Source organism: Ambystoma mexicanum, chromosome 5q, assembly GCF_040938575.1.
Source record: "Ambystoma mexicanum isolate Mex_15411 chromosome 5q, UKY_AmexF1_1, whole genome shotgun sequence".
NCBI classification, from domain to species: Eukaryota; Metazoa; Chordata; class Amphibia; order Caudata; family Ambystomatidae; genus Ambystoma; species Ambystoma mexicanum.
This window is the reverse complement of record NC_090933.1, coordinates 1,359,378,224-1,359,401,602: the sequence shown is the minus strand read 5'-3', so window position 1 is coordinate 1,359,401,602 and position 23,379 is coordinate 1,359,378,224. Positions and strand designations below refer to the sequence as shown.

The 23,379-nt window shown below is 44.5% G+C and overlaps 1 protein-coding gene across 1 annotated transcript in view; it reads right to left on the bottom strand.

The window, feature by feature from the left end:
- The window catches only part of LOC138498150 (fish-egg lectin-like), a 118,344-nt gene extending 96,808 nt beyond the window's left edge, over positions 1–21,536 (bottom strand). The window contains exon 1 of the mRNA XM_069622029.1: positions 21,401–21,536. Coding sequence (XP_069478130.1) covers positions 21,401–21,467 — 67 coding nt within the window. The 5' untranslated portion in view covers positions 21,468–21,536. The remainder of the gene's footprint in view (positions 1–21,400) is intronic.
- Positions 21,537–23,379: the final 1,843 nt, after the last annotated feature.

Sequence of the window (23,379 nt, the reverse complement as noted above, 5' to 3'; positions counted from 1 at the left end):
CTGAGGGTGTGGTTCACAGGAAGGGGCGTTAATACTTTTCTGCAATACTGTGCGTAGTGAGCCGGGCTTACCATCACTAGTGAACTTCTGGGGTTTTCCGGTTTTACATGTAACCATAATATGGATAATTTGGTATCACTACAGAGTAACTGCAATGTCCCTTTAAAAAACTTTTTGCACAGAATTTGATAGGTTTTTCTTCAGGCACTGAACCATAACGTCCCTTTAACAACATTTTTGCACTGAATTTGATAGCTTTTTAGTAGGGCAACTAAACCATAACGTACTTTTAACAACATTTTTTCCCTGAATACATATATATGTACATATGACCAAGGGCCTTGTATTTTCACATTTTGTTGTTGTATTCTTTTAGATGAAGCTATTTTTGTAGCCTTCTTTTTTGTATCTAGTATTTTGAAAAGAAATCACATGACAACCTTTATTTGTATGTTTTCTTTAATTAATAATTAGCATGAAAGACACCATTCAAAATTAGATGCCATGTTCTATAAGGAAATCAACATCTGCGCTGATCCTCATAACAAGGCATTTTCCTATATAGATACCGACATCATTGCCGGTGAGACTGTCGGGTGATGAAAAGAACTCCACCACCAGCACGGTGCAGCTGGGAGTGTAGGGTGTGACTAGTGCCATCCACTCTCTGCAATGGCACCTGCCCCAAATGTTGAGTGGTTGGCAGGACCATGGTGGCTGGATCATGATGCATGCCAGGTGCCAGAGGCAGCCCAGGGTCCTGCTCTGCCTATTTCGCCTGTCCTCCTCATATCCCTCTTTTCTAGGTTTGGGGCATAGGGGTTGCTTTCCTTTCTATAGCTGGTATCTGTGGGGCTTTTCTGCCAGAACAATTGGCATCACCAGTGGCACATTCCCAGTCTTCTCAAATACCTGCCACATTAAGATGATTTGCTCCAGCCTTTTCTGCCAACAAAGGAGCTTTCTTTGCACCCATTGTTCAATCTCTGTACAAATGCATTGATACCCTCAGATCTGGGCGTTACACAAGTGTATATGTACATAAATAAATAAATAAGCTGTATGCAAGGTGTTATGTGAATTATTATCAGATGTATTTAATTTATTACAGCTGGTCTGTCTGAAAACAACCCTCTGAATGGTGGTGATTTGCATTCACCCATTAAGTTGCTATTTGTTTACTTTTTTTTAACACTTTATTTTTCATTTTTCATACACTAACTTTCAAACATACAAATCAGCAAGACCAATGTGAATAGGTTACATTAAAGGCATCAGCAACAACACAACTATACAATAGAAGACCACACAACAGAACTCACCCCTTAGAACCGCTTCCCCTATATTCCCCCATTTTGGCACCCACAACCCTCATGTGTCACTCCCCATATACCATGCCCGCCACCAGATATTCCGTGGTTTAAGGTCTGAGCATCTTCCAAGGAGGTCCCATACCTAATGCCGTATTGTATACCGCAATGGCCCCTCATCCTCTGATACCACCAGGTCCCCCAATCCATTTCTGCTCTGACCCATCTATGCATATCCCTATGCCAATCTCCAATTTTGGGGCCCCTGGGAGACTTCCCAGCCATTGCAATTTCCCTATTTGCTGGGAATAAGCTCAACGCCAAGACATTGCTCACAGTCTTTCCTCTCCTTCCCTTCTGAGTGTCCTGAGACAGAGCAAGAACTTTTGCACAGATGGTTGCTTCCTCAGCACTACCAACTCAAATAGTTCTCCCACTACCATTTCAAAGAACCCTGTCACGCTATCACATCCCCCCACATGCACTCATTACAGCCGATCCTCTCCTTCTCTGATCCTCTCCTTCTCTGATCCTCTCCTTCTCTGATCCTCTCCTTCGCTGATCCTCTCCTTCTCTGTTCCTCTCCTTCTCTGATCCTCTCACTTCCCCTCTCTCCTGGCCTGACCATGCTCTCCTCTCCTCCCATCTGTGTGCTCCCGGGTTCCTCAGCTAAGGCTCCAGCTCCACTGCCATCTCCTTCTCCGTCATTCAGCTGATGAAGCATGAGTCAGTGGCTGCTTTTGCTGCCTCCTTCATTCCCCCCAACCTCTGCTATTGGCTATTCACTCCCACACAGACTCTTCCCTCGCTAACCTTCCCTTCTCCGACACCCTTGATATCCTTTACCCTGCCATGAGGATCCGCTTGAAGCCTGCCTCCAAGTGCAATCATTGGTATGATTCCGAACTAGCCTCGTTTAAACGCAAGTGCAAAGTTGCTGAACGGAAATGGTTGGCTTTTAGTACATTCTCTGAGAAACTGGCCTGCTCCAAAGGCAATACAGATTCTCCATCCTTTCCAAGAAACGGGCTCATATCCAAGCCTGCATCTCTGGGGTCACAAACAACACTGCTGGACTTTTCAAAATCTGCGAGGAACTTGCTAGCACTGCTACTCTCGCCACATCTCTGCGTCCTCCCCAGACCCTCTGCATGGCCTTATCCACCCATTTCACTACCAAAACTCAGGATATCCTATCCTCTCGCTCCGCTACTCCTTTCCCTCCTCCCCTTATACCCAGGTCTCCCTTGCTCACCCTCCCTCCTTTCCCTCCACTCCCTTAGCACTTGCCTGGCCCCTGGGTCCCCCTCCCTCCTGCAATTCTCCCCAGAACCTCTCCCTCTTCCCTCTCCCTGCACTTCCAGTTACTGCACTTGCACGATCTGAATGTCACAAGGCCTTGCATGAATATTATTGTTTTTCTCCTCTGCCCCCCACCCCCCACCCTCCACCCCCTTTGTCTTGTGGTTCCTGGAAAAACACTTTTGATGTATAGGCGCCATACAAATGTTCAATAAATAAGTCCAAAAAATGTTTTAAAAAAATATTTAAGAAGGTCTTCTTTCCCTCCTGCCCCTCCAACAGTTCAGGTCCATCCCAGCTACCATCTTGGCTACCCTAAGGGGCGTGATGTATGCCCTTCATACAATCTTATATTGTATCCCCTGAAATCACAGAGACCTGGAAACCTTCTTCGCATGCCGGGGAACCCGAGTCCTCTCCCCATCCGTGAGCTGACACCCCAGGTCCATTTGCCACTTCCATCTTAATTTGCTAGCAGAAACATCTTGTGCGGCCCTGTCTGCCGCATAAAGCTCAGCGACATTCCTCACTCCATCTGCTGACTGCAGCATAGTCCTATTCACCCCGTGATGAATGCAAGGGTTAGTCGGGAACCCACCCCATGCTTCCCTCACCACTGCCATCAATGAAGCAAAATTCCAAACGTTAAGTTGAACTGAGGGATGAGCAGTTTGGAACTCCCGATAAGTGATGACTTTTCCTCCTTATATACATCACCTATCAGACTCACACGTCCCCAACATCCAACATCGCCCCCCTACGCCCTTCCGGTTGCAGGCCTTAGTGTACTGCAACTTAGAGATACTGCAGCCATAGAGGGAAATCTCTGACAAATCCCCCTGGTGGCCAGCCACCAAACCCAGACAATGGTACCAATTGGAGTCAGGAGCCACTCAAGCACCATGAGCCGCCCCCTAACAATTGCAACACCCCACTAGGAGCTGATTCACTTGCGAGCCAACCCGTAATACGGCCCCCATGTGAATGCACAAACCAGTTCACCATATGTTGTAGTACCGAAGCCCAATAATAGGTTCCAACATCTGGAACCTCAATCCACCCTTTACACGCCAGGAGTTAGTAGGTGTCCACCGCAACCCGCGGTGTCTCTCCCATCCATAACAACCGTGACATAGCTCCGTTAAGAGCCCAGAAATACACCGCCTTTGGTACCATGGGCATCACCTGGAACGCATATCAAAATCTGGGAAGTATAATCATCTTCACCAGAGCCACCCGACACATCCGGGAGATCAGGAACCTGGTCCCGAAGTCTGCAAGATTCCCATTATCTAGAATCAGAAGGAGCTGCCTCGGATTACGCACAGTTGGCCTACCTGTTATGAAACCAGTCTGATCCAGATGCACTCATTATTTCATAACCGGCAGCAGGAGAATAGCTAATAATTTGTGCATAATCTTCTTGTCCACGTTTATCATGGGAGGTGGCGATAGGATTCACTCTCGACAGGATTCCTCCCCTCTTAATGTAATAGTATAACCAGCGCCTCCAGCATTGAGCCCGGGAAACCACCCCTCTGTTTAGCCCCATAGAAGATCTCAATGAGTTTAGGAACCAGTATCTCGCCATATGCCTTGTACACTGAGCCAGCATCCCATCCATCCCTGGCATCTTTCCCTGCCCCACATCTTTACACCCTCACATATACACTTCCCACTTTCCTTCTAATCGAACATGCTAAGAGTTTACTGGCTGAGTGGTACAGTGCAGCATCCCCACCATAACAATGAGAATCTAGTCGCTCCCTATGCCTTTGCAATTCACAGGGCGCCTACCCCTCAACATCTTCACACACCCCCTCCTAGCCAGCTCCTATTCCAAAGCAGCACCTTCAACTCCCCACTCTTCACTTTCCCAGAGAGAACTCTACGAATGCCAATGGCAGTCGAAATGCAGACGCCCCTAATGAAGACCTTCAGAGCCTCCCATTCTGTAGATCTACATGCCGTCGAGCCCCAACTGATTTCAAGAAACTACTGTATCCAATCCCCCAGAGATGTTCTAACTGCATCCGGGTGTCACATTTCCATTTAGGTACGCTCGGATGAACATCCTTCCTGACCAACCCCAAGAACAGTGGTGAGTGATCCGACAGTGTCCTATCCAGAAAGGACACCACTGCAACCAAGTCAAACCCCTCCACTCCCACAAATGCGTAATCAATGTGCGTATATGACCCATGCACAGCAGAATAATAGGAGTAACCGCGCTCCCCATCATGGAGCTCACGCCAAGCATCCCTAAGACACATATCAGTGACCACCCATGCCAGGGCATTAGTCGGGGCACCCAAGGGTCGCACTGCGCCACTCTCAACATTGAGCATACAATCGAGCACGCAAATGAAGTCAAAAAGCCAAAGAGTTCAGTGATCCGTATAACCCGCAAGCAGATCTTGCATATACTGGAAAAGGTCGGCCTAGCTCACGTTAGGAGAATAAGACCGCAGCAGAAATACAAACTGCCCCAGAGGTTCCCCCACAACTACCACATATATATTCCCTCTGTGTCAACTATTGTCTTCGTCACTCGTAATCTAGAGGTGTCCCTAATCCACTCAAGCACCCCTCTAGTGTACGAGGAGAAGACAGTGGCAACCGCCCACCCCTTTCCAACATGTGTTCAAACCACATAGCCCCTGTGCACCCAGATGAGTCTCCCATAGAACCGCCACCTCACCCTTATGCTTGATGAGATATGACCATATCTTATTCCTGATGAGATATGACTGCATCTTATTCCTCATCAATCTTATGTCTGATGAGATATGACTGTATCTTATTCCTCATCAATCTTATGCCTGATGAGATATGACTGCATCTTATTCCTCATCAATCTTATGTCTGATGAGATATGACTGTATCTTATTCCTCATCAATCTTATGCCTGATGAGATATGACTGCATCTTATTCCTCATCAATCTTATGCCTTTTGAGATATATGCCTGATGAGATATGACTGTATCTTATTCCTCATCAATCTTATGCCTGATGAGATATGACTGTATCTTATTCCTCATCAATCTTATGTCTGATGAGATATGACTGTATCTTATTCCTCATCAATCTTCTGTCTGATGAGATATGACTGTATCCTATTCCTCATCAATCTTATTCCTGATGAGATATGCCTGTATCTTATTCCTCATCAATCTTATGTCTGATGAGATATGACTGTATCTTATTCCTCATCAATCTTATTCCTGATGAGATATGACTGCATCTTATTCCTCATCAATCTTATTCCTGATGAGATATGACTGCATCTTATTCCTCATCAATCTTCTGTCTGATGAGATATGACTGTATCTTATTCCTCATCAATCTTATTCCTGATGAGATATGACTGCATCTTATTCCTCATCAATCTTATTCCTGATGAGATATGACTGCATCTTATTCCTCATCAATCTTCTGTCTGATGAGATATGACTGTATCCTATTCCTCATCAATCTTATGCCTGATGAGATATATGCCTCATGAGATATGACTGCATCTTATTCCTCATCAATCTTATGCCTGATGAGATATGACTGTATCCTATTCCTCATCAATCTTATGCCTGATGAGATATGACTGTATCTTATTCCTCATCAATCTTATGCCTGATGAGATATATGCCTCATGAGATATGACTGCATCTTATTCCTCATCAATCTTATGCCTGATGAGATATGACTGTATCTTATTCCTCATCAATCTTATGCCTGATGAGATATGACTGTATCTTATTCCTCATCAATCTTATGCCTGATGAGATATGACTGTATCTTATTCCTCATCAATCTTATGTCTGATGAGATATGACTGTATCTTATTCCTCATCAATCTTATGCCTCATGAGATATGACTGCATCTTATTCCTCATCAATCTTATGTCTGATGAGATATGACTGTATCTTATTCCTCATCAATCTTATGCCTGATGAGATATGACTATTTTATTCCTCATCAATCTTATGCCTGATGAGATATGACTGTATCTTATTCCTCATCAATCTTATGTTTATTCCTCATCAATCTTATGCCTGATGAGATATGACTGTATCTTATTCCTCATCAATCTTATGTCTGATGAGATATGACTGTATCGTATTCCTCATCAATCTTATGCCTGATGAGATATGACTGTATCTTATTCCTCATCAATCTTATGCCTGATGAGATATGACTGTATCCTATTCCTCATCAATCTTATGCCTGATGAGATATATGCCTCATGAGATATGACTGTATCTTATTCCTCATCAATCTTATGTCTGATGAGATATGACTGTATCTTTTTCCTCATCAATCTTATGTCTGATGAGATATGACTGTATCTTATTCCTCATCAATCTTATGCCTGATGAGATATGACTGTATCTTATTCCTCATCAATCTTATGCCTGATGAGATATGACTGTATCTTATTCCTCATCAATCTTATGCCTGATGAGATATGACTGTATCTTATTCCTCATCAATCTTATGCCTGATGAGATATGACTGTATCTTATTCCTCATCAATCTTATGCCTGATGAGATATGACTGTAACTTATTCCTCATCAATCTTATGTCTGATGAGATATGACTGTATCTTATTCCTCATCAATCTTATGCCTGATGAGATATGACTGTATCTTATTCCTCATCAATCTTATGCCTGATGAGATATGACTGCATCTTATTCCTCATCAATCTTATGTCTGATGAGATATGACTGTATCTTATTCCTCATCAATCTTATGCCTGATGAGATATGACTGCATCTTATTCCTCATCAATCTTATGCCTTTTGAGATATATGCCTGATGAGATATGACTGTATCTTATTCCTCATCAATCTTATGCCTGATGAGATATGACTGTATCTTATTCCTCATCAATCTTATGTCTGATGAGATATGACTGTATCTTATTCCTCATCAATCTTCTGTCTGATGAGATATGACTGTATCCTATTCCTCATCAATCTTATTCCTGATGAGATATGCCTGTATCTTATTCCTCATCAATCTTATGTCTGATGAGATATGACTGTATCTTATTCCTCATCAATCTTATTCCTGATGAGATATGACTGCATCTTATTCCTCATCAATCTTATTCCTGATGAGATATGACTGCATCTTATTCCTCATCAATCTTCTGTCTGATGAGATATGACTGTATCTTATTCCTCATCAATCTTATTCCTGATGAGATATGACTGCATCTTATTCCTCATCAATCTTATTCCTGATGAGATATGACTGCATCTTATTCCTCATCAATCTTCTGTCTGATGAGATATGACTGTATCCTATTCCTCATCAATCTTATGCCTGATGAGATATATGCCTCATGAGATATGACTGCATCTTATTCCTCATCAATCTTATGCCTGATGAGATATGACTGTATCCTATTCCTCATCAATCTTATGCCTGATGAGATATGACTGTATCTTATTCCTCATCAATCTTATGCCTGATGAGATATATGCCTCATGAGATATGACTGCATCTTATTCCTCATCAATCTTATGCCTGATGAGATATGACTGTATCTTATTCCTCATCAATCTTATGCCTGATGAGATATGACTGTATCTTATTCCTCATCAATCTTATGCCTGATGAGATATGACTGTATCTTATTCCTCATCAATCTTATGTCTGATGAGATATGACTGTATCTTATTCCTCATCAATCTTATGCCTCATGAGATATGACTGCATCTTATTCCTCATCAATCTTATGTCTGATGAGATATGACTGTATCTTATTCCTCATCAATCTTATGCCTGATGAGATATGACTATTTTATTCCTCATCAATCTTATGCCTGATGAGATATGACTGTATCTTATTCCTCATCAATCTTATGTTTATTCCTCATCAATCTTATGCCTGATGAGATATGACTGTATCTTATTCCTCATCAATCTTATGTCTGATGAGATATGACTGTATCGTATTCCTCATCAATCTTATGCCTGATGAGATATGACTGTATCTTATTCCTCATCAATCTTATGCCTGATGAGATATGACTGTATCCTATTCCTCATCAATCTTATGCCTGATGAGATATATGCCTCATGAGATATGACTGTATCTTATTCCTCATCAATCTTATGTCTGATGAGATATGACTGTATCTTATTCCTCATCAATCTTATGTCTGATGAGATATGACTGTATCTTATTCCTCATCAATCTTATGCCTGATGAGATATGACTGTATCTTATTCCTCATCAATCTTATGCCTGATGAGATATGACTGTATCTTATTCCTCATCAATCTTATGCCTGATGAGATATGACTGTATCTTATTCCTCATCAATCTGATGAGATGTGATTGTATCTTATTCCTCATCAATCTTATGCCTGATGAGATATGACTGTATCTTATTCCTCATCAATCTGATGAGATGTGATTGTATCTTATTCCTCTTAACCACATTATTTAGTCCTCTAACATTCCAAGAATGTTCAACACCAGCATATATATATATATATATATTACATGGCCACGGTAGTTATGGCTAAGTTGCTGTTTCCATAGGAAGAGCACTTTTTGGGTGGCTTATAACTTCGCTCTCCCTGGATGAATCCTCACCAAACTTTGCAAAATAAGTATATGGCCCACTCTGAATTTTTTGGTCAAGGGGTGCAAAGTTATAGGGGGGGTCCCAAAATGTTGCCATAGACTGAATGGGGAAAAAACTTTGCGCACCTCTACAACCCAAACCGCTGGACGGATTTTCACCAAATTTGCGGCAGGGGCAGTGGCTTGGTCCGGAAAGCGTGCTTTTGTAAATTTGGTGAAAATCCATCCAGTACTTTTATTTAAAACGATGAAAAAGTAGGTCTGGAAAAATCAGTGATATCTATGTCTGCTCCACGGTGACACTTCCCTGTTCGCTCCGCGGATAAGAAATCAATTGGCTAATCCATCGTGTCATGTCCGCGGACATGTGGCGCTTTCACTGATTGGTTGTGGAACAGCGTGAAGTGCGTCAGATTTATTTGCGGCCATCTTTGATGTCCTGGGTGTTAGTGTTAGCAGTGCACAGTGGTGCGGGCAGTTATGGTTGCTTAGCCTACCATAACTGTCGAATTTCATGGGTTTTTCGATTGTACTTTGAACCATAATGTCACGTTTATAAAGTTTTTTTGTGAATTTCACAGGTTTTTAGTAGTGCAACTTAACCAAAACGTCCCTCTAATAAAGATTTTTCTAGTGAATATATATACATATATATATATATATATCTTGATTTGGAATTAATTGTAGTGTTTTTTGTAGACTGCTGGAGTCCAGTAGTCTATGACAATGAAAACATGTACATGACTGACACATATTGCCTGTTATGGTGTATTTTGTGATCATCTAACCTTTGGCAATCATGAGTTGTGAGTCAAGTATGTTGTATGTTTGTTGCTTGGAATGGAAACCTGCTTAGTGTGTCAGAGACACATATGATGATTTATAGTAATGAAAGAATTGGCATTGTTATATGATGATGTGTAAGATGTTTACTGAGTGGATGACAGCCACAATGGGTAGTGATGCTATTGGCCTCTAGATTGGTGCAAATTAATACTTGTGTTGACAGCGCTTCATTACAAGGTTGATGGTATTCCGGTGGTAAATCTGCCAGAATACCTCGAAACAAAATTACTGATACTGTGTTAGTCCCTATTACTCCATGAGGATTTTGGCGGGATTACTGCTAGTGATTATTCTGCTGTCGATAATTTTGCCAATTTTGCCTGCTGTAAATCTGCTGATTTTGGCAATTTTGGCAGAAAGGCGGTGGAATTCCCGCCAGAATTTTGGTGGAGATTTTTCCTCTGCCTCACCACCAAAGTTGTAGTACGGCGGTGCAGTAAAGCAGTGGTAACAAAGTAAACACTGCATTGCCACAGTTTCTTCCTGCGCCGCCGTACTTGTAATGAGGCCCTGTTACACTTATGATATCATTTTGCTCTTGAACCATGTTAGATAGAATGGCAACATGATTTCCAGACATGTAAATGCCCCATGTGTGCCATGCCGGTACATCAGGGAGTGTTTCCCGCAGAGTAAAGACCAATGAACTCCCAGGGATGCCATTAGTACTGCTGTAGATGAGAGAAGAACGTGGCTGCGAGACCGAATGGCAAATGATGGTAATACAGTGACCCGGCCATAATGTGGCAATAGCCGGCTAATGTGTGAGGATATGTGCCAGGCAGTGCCTGCAAATGCCAATCTAATGCCTGTACAAAAAGCAAAACTATTGGCTGATGGCACTGTATTTGTATTTGTATTTATTTATTTATAACGCGCAAACCAGCAGGCCCGGAGGCATCAGGGCGCAATTTGTAAAAGGTTACAGATATGCAGGTATAACAGAGAATCATAAACATTTACACATGGGATCCGATATGCAGGTATAACACAGAATCATTATATACATTTACAAGAGGATCTTATATACATATGTACAGTAGTTTCAGTGCCGATAGGTGATAGTAGCGGTCGGCAAGTCAGGGTAGGTCAGGAAGAAACGTGAAGCCGGCCTTAAAGCTGGTTGAAAAGCCAAGATCTAGTATTGGCTTTGAAGGTATTGAAAGAGTCTTCCGCTCTAATTGAAACAGGGAGGGAGTTCCATAACTTGGAAGCTAAGACGGGGAAACTTGAGCCCCCTGCTTTTTGCAATTTAAATCTATGCTTGCCATAGAGTCCCTGGAGCTTAATGACGCCCACCTTCATCTCGATAATGTGTCTGCGCGCAAGTGCATTGCCCGGGTACATCAGTCACACACAAACAGTGCCATTGTTCATTGTGTGTAGTAGTTTGGCCTGGCCGGATGAGCCACTGGGGCATGTTAACATTCACAGAAGACAGGTGAAAGCAATGCATCAGGCAGATTCTGTGGGGTTCCTCCATAGCACCGGACAGAAAGCTGATTTCAATCATTGCTCTCGAACCTGCTGCTGTACGGTATTTACCACCAGAGGTATACTTCCCACTACAAAATGAAAAAAAACACTCTGCCAGGTTAGCCACCATGGTAACATTTCCACTGATGGTAAATGCATAACCACAGATCATTTCTAAAGTAGACAAAAATACTGCTTCAAAATGTTGTCAATTACTACGAAACTATGTTGCTCTTTGTGGTGGTATTTAAAATGTCACAAAATGGAGCCAGCAGCTGCCACCTTGCGCAATGATGGGGCGATGATTTCTGCACGGAGGTTCTAATGCCTCCCTCCTAAGGTCCCACATGGTATCGATGACATTATTTTCACCACCACTGGTAAATACAACCAGCTGTGATTACATATCACAAGCGGTGGAATGTAATTGAAATACCACCAGGATTCTCACCCGGTGAAGGCTCACGCCTAAACGTTCACACCAGACAAAATACAACCCACTAGGGGAAAAAGGCCACGAGATTCTTGCAAGGACAACAAGTTTACATTATTCAAGAAATAGGTGTGCCAGCAAAGAACTCTGCTGCTCAGAACGTTCTGAGCAAAAAGGTGCGAGCAAGAGCTTAATAAATGGCACAACATCATCAATACACAGTAAAAACCCACACGGCTGGTTGATGTGACCCTATGGGGAGCAGGTGCAAGTGGATCTAGGTCACCTGGCCTAAGCCCCACCCACCTGGTCTGGTGCCTTCCTGCTTGCTGCTCCTTTTCACCCCTTAGCAAGCCCCGCCCACCTGGTGCCTTCCTGCTTGCTGCTCTTTTTCACCACTTAGCAAGCCCCACCCACCTGGTGCCTTCCTGCTTGCTGCTCTTTTTCACCACTTAGCAAGCCCCACCCACCTGGTGCCTTCCTGCTTGCTGCTCTTTTTCACCACTTAGCAAGCCCCACCCACCTGGTGCCTTACTGCTTGCCGTTCTTTTTCACTACTTAGCAAGCCCTGCCCACCTGTTGCCTTCCTGCTTGCCGCTGTTTCCCTACTTAAGGAGCCCTCCAGCCACTTTTCCTTTGCAGATGGGGAGCAGGTGTGAATGGATCTAGGACACCTGGCCTAAGCCCCACCCACCTGGTCTGGTGCCTTCCTGCCTGCTGCTCTTTTTCACCACTTAGCAAGCCCCGCCCACCTGGTGCCTTCCTGCTTGCTGCTCTTTTTCACCACTTAGCAAGCCCCACCCACCTGGTGCCTTTCTGCTTGCTGCTCTTTTTCACCACTTAGCAAGCCCCACCCACCTGGTGCCTTCCTGCTTGCTGCTCTTTTTCACCACTTAGCAAGCCCCACCCACCTGGTGCCTTCCTGCTTGCTGCTCTTTTTCACCACTTAGCAAGCCCCACCCACCTGGTGCCTTACTGCTTGCCGTTCTTTTTCACTACTTAGCAAGCCCTGCCCACCTGTTGCCTTCCTGCTTGCCGCTGTTTCCCTACTTAAGGAGCCCTCCAGCCACTTTTCCTTTGCAGATGGGGAGCAGGTGCAAGTGGATCTAGGTCACCTGGCCTAAGCCCCACCCACCTGGTGCCTTCCTGCCTGCTGCTCTTTTTCACCACTTATCAAGCCTCGCCCATCCATCAGGTGCCTTCCTGCTTGTCGCTCTTTTTTACCACTTAGCAAGCCCCGCCCACCTGGGGCCTTCCTGCTTGCCGCTCTGTTTCCCTACTTAAGGAGCCCTCCAGCCTCTTTTCCTTTGCAGATGGGGAGCAGGTGCAAGTGGATCTAGGTCACCTGGCCTAAACCCTGCCCACCTGGGGCCTTCCTGCCTGCTGATCTTTTTCACCGCTTAGCAAGCCCTGCCCACCTGGTGCCTTCCTGCTCGCCGCTCTTTTTCACCACTTGGCAAGCCCCGTCCACCTGGTGCCTTCCTGCTTGTCGCTCCTTTTCACCACTTAGCAAGCCCTGCCTACCTAGTGCCTTCCTGCTTGCCGCTCTGTTTCCCTACTTAAGGAGCCCTCCAGCCTCTTCCTTTTCAGATGGGAAACAGGTGCAAGTGGATCTAGGTCACCTGGTCTAAGCACCACCCACCTTTTTAGCCCTGCCTCTTCCTTCTGCTCTTAAATATTATATCAAGAATGGCTATCACCCGGGCGTCTGCAGTGAAGGGCAGACAAAGAAAGGGGTAATTCCTGTTTGGACCTGTTCGGACCAGGAGGACCCAGGGCCCGACCCCCTGCTCAGACAGCAGGTAAGCATGCACCAACATGTGTTAACCCCTCTGTCCCCACAGGCCATACCCGCCCCCTCTTGTCCCCCTGTGATGTTCCCTTGTGCCCCCCCTTCTGGCACACAGTTGTTGCCTGTTTTGCTTGATTCTTCTACCCTGCTCCCCCTCAACCTCCTCCAGCCTACTTCTGCAGGAGTCTGTCCTGATGCATTCTGGTTTCACCATCACCGTCTTGTGGCCAATGCTGGATTTGACTTTTATGGGCTTCATTGATTCACACGCGTCACTCTTTCTCAGCCCTCATGCTGGCCTTCCTTTGCATCTTGTACTCATGGTGGCCCTGAATCATGCTGTTCCTATCTTCATCTTGTATCCTGGCTTGCAACAGTATGTGTTACTACTGACTTCTGCAGTTGTATTTGCTCTCCACTCTTGCTTCTCCACTCTTTTTGACTGCTTACTCTCTGTTCTCTCCTCCTTTCCCTATCTCCTCCCCTTACTTTCTTCTATGCACTTACTCTATCAGAATTGTCCCTTGACCTAATATGATAGCAACTTTGTCTGTTTCCTCCATCCTCCCATTACTGTTTTTTCCCTCCCCACCCCGCCTCCAACACTATCTGAAATGTTGTCAGGCCTAGTATGATAGTAGCTTGTTTTGTTCCCACTCTCCCTTTCTGCACCCCAATCCCTCACCTTTTGTTTTACTCCGGCACTACCAGAAATATTGTTTGGCCTAGTACGGTAGTCGCCTGTCTGTTTCCATTTCCTTCCCACTCTCCCGCTCCCTTCCTTATCTATGTCTTAGCTCTTGCACTATCTGAAATGTTGTCAGGCCGAGTACGATAGTTAATTTCCCATCTTTACTGTTCATGACCTTTAAGAATGTCATTGTATTTTCCCTTGTTCCCTCCCTTGCCTTGAAGCGCTTTGAAACACATTGTGCATAGGCGCTATATAAATAAACTATCATATCACATCATTTCATATGCATGGTCAGCCTACTCCATACGGGATGCCAGGCCATCAGCACCAGCCCCGTTTGTCCTTCTTCCATCACGTGACATCTGCTGGGCTCATCTCCAGGGAACCAAGGTCAAAGAGGCAATTAAATACATTTGAGGAATAGTGTTACTTTATCACTACACAGTGCACCTACCAGGCTCAGTGACAAGCACAGGGGGAGTGTCTAGGTCATGCTAATCCACACACACACATTTCACTCATCCCATCGCGTCTCTCGGCTCCCAAGGCTTCCACCCTCGCTTTTGAACTATAATTCATCCCTCCCTGTACCTCACATTACAAATCATTCCGTTGTATGTTGAAAGAGAGACACCCACATTCTTGGGTGTTTTATGGTTGATGGGTTTGTGGTTGAGGGTCTGGAGTCCATTAGTATCTTGGAATTCAGGGCAATGGGAACTCTGACAGTAACCAGGGCTATAACTTGTGGTTGGCTGGATGGGGTTCAGAGGGCTGCTTTGGCGTGTTTCTGAAAACATGTGCAGCAAAGCGCCTAGCACTGTCTCATTGCCTTGCAGGGCACATTCCTTCTTCGGGACAAACACATTAGCAACAGTTTTAGAAGAAAGGAGGGTTTTGTGGAAATTAGCAGCGCGGGCCTCTCTCTCACCAGTGCTTGGGCCCTTCATCAGCTTTGCGGCCTGTGTCTAATGCGCTGCCATGCACGCCCTACGCTTCTGCCACAGCTACAAAATGGCGTCTGTTTATATGCGGGCACAAAGTGTAAACATCGGAAATTCGCATAGCATTACAATCGTTCTGGGCCTCTTAGCAAACCCTCGTCCCCTCTGACACATCACGCATCTCCTTGTGGGACTCGCCTAACCCTGAAGCACCTAAGGGGGTGGGAGCGGGTCATTCACTTCCCAACACTGGTTAGGCAGTAATAGAAGCGTTGTGGTTATTTATCACCAGCAGTTACTGGACACGAGTTGTCTTAAGCTTTAAGGTTCTTGCCGGGGTATTTCCCCGATAAACAAACTGCAGAAACTGTGTGTCCTCTCCCCCGTCGTCCAAGATGACAGCAAGGCCATGTAACCAACTGTATCCGCATCGCTGTCATGGAAGGGGCGAGATCATTATTTTCAATGTTTACCATGAGAGGTGCAATATGGCCCACTACACAAGGAGAAACTACCACAGAGTTGTACAAATTCCCACTGTCAGTTTACCACCGGTGGTAGCATTGCTGCCAGTAGTAAATAATAAGGCCCATTACAAAAGAAGAAAATGGCTTATAATTGTACATGTTCTACTGTTGGTTTAACACTAGTAGTACAATTGCGGACAGTGGTTGCCTGAAAATGCTGCTAATTACCACTGAATATAAAATCGGCTCCAAGTTTGTCTTTGAAAAGGTGAAAAGCAGAAGCAGCTTCTGCCGCCATGAATGCAGGCCCTGTGTGGATATATGATATGGCATTTATAACGCGCCTATACACAAGTGTTTCAAGGCGCGACGAGGCCTGGGAGGGGGAACAGAGGGAAGACAGGTGACATTGAGATCACGCAAGTGCAGGGGTCCGCTATTGAAGGAGGAGGGCTTTGTGCCGCAGAGACTGTAACTCTCCCCCGCACTCGCAGATACGGTATATACAGCGGTACTTTTACCACTGGCGGTAAATGCTCACCTCATTTCTTTAACTGCTCTGAATTGCAGGAGGATGTGTGTGACTCTAGGGGCCGCCTGCAATGCCATATCACTGGTACCGACAGTATTCCAGGACTGCAGCCCTGGCAGAGCAGCAATCTTGCCTGAGAGGTACCGATGCTAATGACTTTATCAACTTTCCGATGATTTGTTGTTTGTGAATTTAAGTTGTATTGTGGTATGTGTATATTGTATATGTATAAGGCTTGAAAAAAACAAGTCCTAAGTAAAAAAAGAACTTCTTTCGCTATTAGTAATAAATCGGTCAGGTGAAGAGTTTGAATAGAATGTATAAGGAACACATGTAAACATAACACCACATAGGTAACACATGCAAAGTGCAGAGCGAGGAAAGATCCTACTCAGAATTAGGTGGTCACGGGTGAATATAATGCCAAACTTAATCTAGTCCTCTCTTGAATGTTACCTGCCGAGCCTCTGTTTTATTAAGCACCACAGCTGTTTCTAGGGATTCTAAGTAGGATCAGTGTATATTGCACAATCCCGTAGTAATTCAACACCACGCGCCCCCACTGGTTACTTGCCTGGCCTCCCAATAAGGCGCTGTAAACCTCTCACGAAGCACTTGACTGCACGCGCGGTATAAACTTATCAGCTCTTCAGTGCCCACATCAGCATTGCAGAGGGAAGGAAAGAATAGCAGAGCCCACTCCCAGATATATAGTCTATAGGTACCTGGGGAAAGACAGATTGACCAATGAAAATCTGTCTTTCCTGGGCGCAATACTCTAACCACCAGCCAAACCATGGCAATTAAAATAGAAAAGGGACTAGGTCCCTGTTCGGATGATGACGGTGGCCATTTTGGAATATGTTTCTTATGGCCCAGTCATCTGAAAAGGGACCTAGTCCTTTTTCCGTTTTAATGGTGGTAGACTTTTTTCCGCATTTTTTTTTCTCTGACTGGAGATGAACTTGATCTCCAGTTGGACAACAAAAAAAAGAAAACTATCCACACTCCGATAAAACCTGGGGTGCAAATAGCTTTCACGCCCCGGAAGGGGGTGGGGGGGTGTTAGGCATGGGATTTAATGGCCTGCAACCTGAGCTACAAAAGCTTGGGCTGGTGGACCGTTAAAGCTCAAGTCTGCAGTGGCTCAATCTAGACAGTTCTTAAGGGGCGAACACCAAAAAGTCTCCACAGAATCACACAGGCAAGCCCCATCATGTGGACCCCTTTTGGTGAACGAATCTCCCTACATACCACGTGCCAGTATGCCATAAGTCACAGAAGGGTACTATTTAAGGCCAGGAGGGGTCTCTTGTGTTAAATACCACTCTAGCGAAGTCTATCTTGGTGGTGTGACCATCTTTCTAAATTCTGTATCCATGTTGTTACATTAGAGTGGGAGGGGGCTTTGCAACATGAAGCTGGTTCTTGATGAACTGGAGGCATGGGACAACCAAAGCGCAAACGGGCCTGAGGATGTGTGAGAGACCTGGTGTGGTAGATTTATCCAGAGCCGAGTGACGTGTCCAAAAATCCAGTTAATTAAATGTTTAAAGTCAGACTCCCAAAAGCGCTTCCAGAATGAGAACATATTAAGTATTTATACTTACCACATCTAAGATAGAAGTCACAGGAGGTTATAAGGCCCACCTGAAACTACGGAAGCTCCTCCCCTCTGAATTCCAGCCCTCAGGGCTTTGCAGAGGGCGATGAACCCACCAACCTCTTCCCTATCGGACTTTTGGTTCTATCCCAGCCTTGCCCTCTTTTTCATCCTTCAAATCCTTCCTTTAGATGCATTTTATATTCAGTTAATTGAAAATGACTGAGCTTCCTGAGGACAAAAATGCATGGGAAAATCGAGTTGTGACTTTGGAATTGTGAAAGAATAGTGATTCGTTTTAATGTATAGGAGTCACGGTTTAGATTAACCTTAAATAAATGCAAATGCCAGAACTACATAAACATAAAAGAAATACTACAAGTGCATAAGCAATTTAGAGTGCACATGTTATATTTATTAAACATTCTTACTATAAGTGTACCCAAGGATAGAGAAATCTCTTGTCTGTCCAAGCGTCTTGGTCACATGTTTTCTAGGTCTTTAAGACAACGGGTTGGCCTATCTCCCAGGGCAGGTGTTTGATGTTTTCTATCATTCTCTTCTTGTGAAATCATCTGCGAATTCTATCTGGTCTTGAGATGCCCTTCTGGCTCCCCAAATCCAACGTGACCTGGCTCCCCAAATCCAACGTGACCTGGCTCCCCAAATCCAACGTGACCTTATAAGGTTCAGGCAAAATCACATGAATTGCTCAGGCTTTGCCCGATTTGGAACGCATCCCCAGCTAGGGATGAACTTCTATTTTCTTTGCAAAGCATTACACATATTCTTCGGCTAAGGCTTTTGTCTGGAAATATGTGCAACTTCTCTACATTTAAAATTCTTTTTCCTTATTTTTTTTCTTAACTTTGTAGGTTATTGGAAAGGTCTGAGTTGAATTGACCAAGAAATTGCCGACAGAAATACTGCAAATTTTCCATAACTCATAGCATGACATAACAGTGATGCGTCACAACATGCATAAATCCATCAGTGTCTTATGTGATGAAGTGCCTTACTTCCTCAGATCACAGCAGTGCTCGTCCATCTGATGGTGAATACATGGAGCAGAGAAAGTGCCCAGGGGGCCACAGAAAGGATTCTGTGGCACCTTGGCACTTGCCGTGATCGCATAAGACACTCCCCTGCACCTTCCCCCTACATCTCGCATTGTCACACTTGCATGATCCGAATGACACAAGGCCTGTTAAGATCCTCCCTCTGTCTTCCCTCCCTTGTCTTGTGGCACCTAGAAACACTTGTGTACAGGTGCGCTATAAATGCCATATCATATCATGTGTATTAGAACACCCTAGTGGTGTTTCTAGGATGCTGATTGGTCAATTTGAGGGCGATATGCACTGGTATAGCCTGCAGATTGATTACAGCCCGTAGTTTGGGCTGCAACGAAGCTGTCGGTGGGCGGGGAAGCTTAGAAAAGTGGACGCGTTGCTTGGCAAAGAGTTAACTTTCCGTTCCGTAATACACATTCCCAGACCAACGTGTGCACGTAGGAGCACAGAAGTGAAGGAAAGCACTGGAAACGCTTTCAAGTGTCAGGCTCACGTACCTGAAATAATGAGAGGAAATGAGGCTGACATGAGCTGCAGTGCAGCATAAGAGGGAGCGCATGGAGAACTTTATAAGTACCAAGGAAATTAGAAGATTTCTTGCAGGCACTGATGAATGTTCAGGGGAGCCTAAAAATGTCAATGGGGGAAAAGTGCACAGAAAGGTAAGGAAATGAATTGGCTGTTAAGTGAATGTATGTTCCCGTTGAGCTTGTAGAAGTTTATTTAATTGCATATTTGTGTGGAGTAGGTACTGCATAACATTTGTGTAGTGGGGGAGGGGGAGAGCACACCTGAAGCTAAATTAATTGGAACATGGAGCAAGCATACCCACAACCTGAATCCAATTAGAACCATACTCCTCCCACCCTAGCACCTTCCGAAACCCTATAAAAAAAATAAACATGTTTAACTGAAGCACAAAAAATGTCTGCAACATTTATTTACCATTTTGCAATTTTTGGTACTTTAATTAAACATGTCTCATTTATTCAACTTTAATTAAACAGTGAGGGTGTTCTAATAGCTTTATAGACTTACAGCTCGGGCTGTACTGGGCGTTATGGTCCTTCATACCTCGTTAAAGGCCTCGGTTAGCTGCAGGTCTATAAAGCTATATTATGAAAAGCCTTTTGTGACAGATCACTGGGCAGGGTGAGCAACACTATGCTATGGTGTTAATGTGAGGATCCTCTTGAGATTTTTTCTTCAAATGGTTCTGACACTGTTAGTGGATTTGTGTAAATGTGTGTACGTGTATTTTGCTGTATATGCACAGGATGTGATTTTTATTTTTAATACTCGTGATGAATTAATAAAAAGTATATTTGTGACACATGAAATGAGTCATATGTGATAACAAGCTCATGTGAATGACATACTGTGTTGGTGGGACACAAGAGGAAAACACACACTAGATGTGAAATAATGGGCAGGAAATATCGCCCCAGCAGCACGAATCGTGCTGTTAAAAAAGGGCTTACAAGTAATGAAAACATCAAGGAATTGTTTCATGAAGAGGTTTGTATTCCCCAGAATGGCCTCCCTGGTCTGTGTGATGTTGCTGGGAACGCCGGTGTTTTTTGCGTAGAGCAGAATCTGAGCTCTTGATAAAAGTAGTGATGAGATCTGGCCTTCTGCCCTCCAGTTTCCAGCACCGCCCTACTCAGGTGGGGCACACATTGGACGGGAGGAATTGTGCTTTCCAGCAGCAAAAGCTGCTAAAGTCTACTGTTCTGATAGAAACATGTGTGCCAGTGGCAGTACAAGCAATTCTTTAAAGACTGACACTTCTCGAATTTGCAGCAGCCTGAAAAAATGCTATTTTTAGAAAGGGAACAGGTGCAGTGAAGGTGAACGGCACCTGCAGGAGTTATATTTTAACTCCTGTTTTTTGACATGCAAAAGCAGGGCTCGCCCAGGAGAATTGCATTCCTGATGGTTACCAGGGCCGTTATCAGACCGTAAATCACGCACATGTAAAAGCCGAGGCTTTGATGCCGAGCCACCATGTTTTTACTTTGACAGAATATGGTGCATTTAATGAAAGTGTTCTTTCATGGACGAACACTTTCCTATTGTTGCACGCACCTCGTAATCTGCTCTCAATTTCTAATTTGGATACACAGGGTGGTAGATTTAGTTTGGGCCGCTACAGCAAATACTGGAATAATTCACAGCCTGTTATCGGCGTCAGTGAGGGCATTATTTCAGGATGATGGAAATTTAGGCCATGTGTTTGGATTTTGCAGAGCTGTAAGCATGAACATAATTGCAAAAGGAGAGAACAGGAACACAGAAGAAATGGAGCCCGGGCCACCCCCTTACCTGACACTAGGATCGGCCCTCCTGTGATCACCATCAGAGCGAAGGCACAGATCTGTAAGACTGCCATCCTGACCTCAGGCTAGAGGCGATGAGGGATGAGCCTCCTACTTATGCCCAGGGCCTGGAAGAGGGGAGGAGCCTGAGAAGGGGAGGGGGTGCTGAGGGAGGGGCCTGTCATTGATAGGAGGCTATTAGTAAGATGGGGCGGGCTGGGTGACGGGGAACAACCTGAATGCGGAGGCTGGAACTAGAGCACGAGGGCGGGACTAACAACAAAGGAAGAGACCTTACATGGGTCAGGTGACCTAGCAGAGGAGGGGCTTGGCAGAGAAGGAAGGGGTGATTGAAGAAGAATGGGGCTAGAAGTGTGGGGGGGCCCTCACGGATGAGGCGGGTCCTGAATCTGCATCCTCTACCCAGCTGTACTGTTATGCAAGACACAGCCAGCTCTGATCTACACACTCCTTTTAATGTTAACTCCTTCAAAAAAGTCTTTGCGTTTAGACTTGAGAGTCTTACGTTTGGAGTCATTAGAAATGCCCTGTCGGCGACTATACAGGCAGGCCCCGCACTCTCGAATCCATTCAGTGTTAGAGCTCGGTTTGCCAGCAAGCCTTACAGGCTTCTAGATATCCACAATGAATATGTAGGAGAAATACTTCATGGTCATTCGGGAAACCAGGGGCTGTGTTGAGCAACTCCAAGGGCTTATGAGGCAGCCCTTGTTAACATCTGGAGAGGAAATGAAATGAGAACCTGAGCAGATGCAACACAGTAGCATTGCCACCCCCATGCACACACTTTCAGAAGTGGCACCCCAGTACACACCCTAAATATAGAAGAGGTACATCACAGGCAGCAGTAGTGCAAGCTTTCATCACACATGCCAGCAGGTCATCACACATGCCAGCAGGTACGCTACAGAGAGTAGAAGTGCAAGAGTTCATCACACATGCCAGCAGGTGAACTACAGAGAGTAGAAGTGCAAGCTTTTATTACACATGCCAGCAGGTCATCACACATGCCAGCAGGTGCACTACAGAGAGCAGAAGTGCAAGCTTTCATCACACATGCCAGCAGGTCATCACACATGCCAGCAGGTACGCTACAGAGAGTAGAAGTGCAAGCGTTCATCACACATGCCAGCAGGTGCACTACAGAGAGTAGAAGTGCAAGCTTTTATTACACATGCCAGCAGGTCATCACACATGCCAGCAGGTGCACTACAGAGAGCAGAAGTGCAAGCTTTCATCACACATGCCAGCAGGTCATCACACATGCCAGCAGGTACGCTACAGAGAGTAGAAGTGCAAGCGTTCATCACACATGCCAGCAGGTGCACTACAGAGAGTAGAAGTGCAAGCTTTTATTACACATGCCAGCAGGTCATCACACATGCCAGCAGGTGCACTACAAAAATTCAGGTTTGGCGCAAGCAAATAACTGACCGTGAGAACTGCGGCGGTTTCTGCTGCAACCTACATCACAAAGAGACTATGCAACATCTCCTAACCGACTGTCGAGCTTTGTTTACTAGACGACTTCAACTGTCTAAACGCCACTTTGAACATTGTAGATCTCTAACTTCACAAGAGCTGTGGGTTAAACTTTTCCATACTAATTTGGTAAAAGTCCAAGTGGCCATAGCAAAATTAATTATTCATTTAGAGCTTGAAAAGTAATTATTGTTTGTGGCAATTCTAGAAGCTATTTGTTGTTTATCCATTATTTTTCTTCTTCGAATGAACATGTGGATGCAATCGGACATAGCATCACACATTCTTGATTTTGCTTCCTTTTTATTGAAATGGTGCATGTTTAGGCATGTTTGCATAAACAAATAAGCGCTAAATGTATTATTTTTATTTTTTTAATTTTTTTATTACTTGAATGTAATCAAAGAACATTATTTTACATGGTTTTGTAAAGACGACACTCCCTCCAGTTTTGGGCAGTTTAGCGTTAGTTTTTCCATCTTG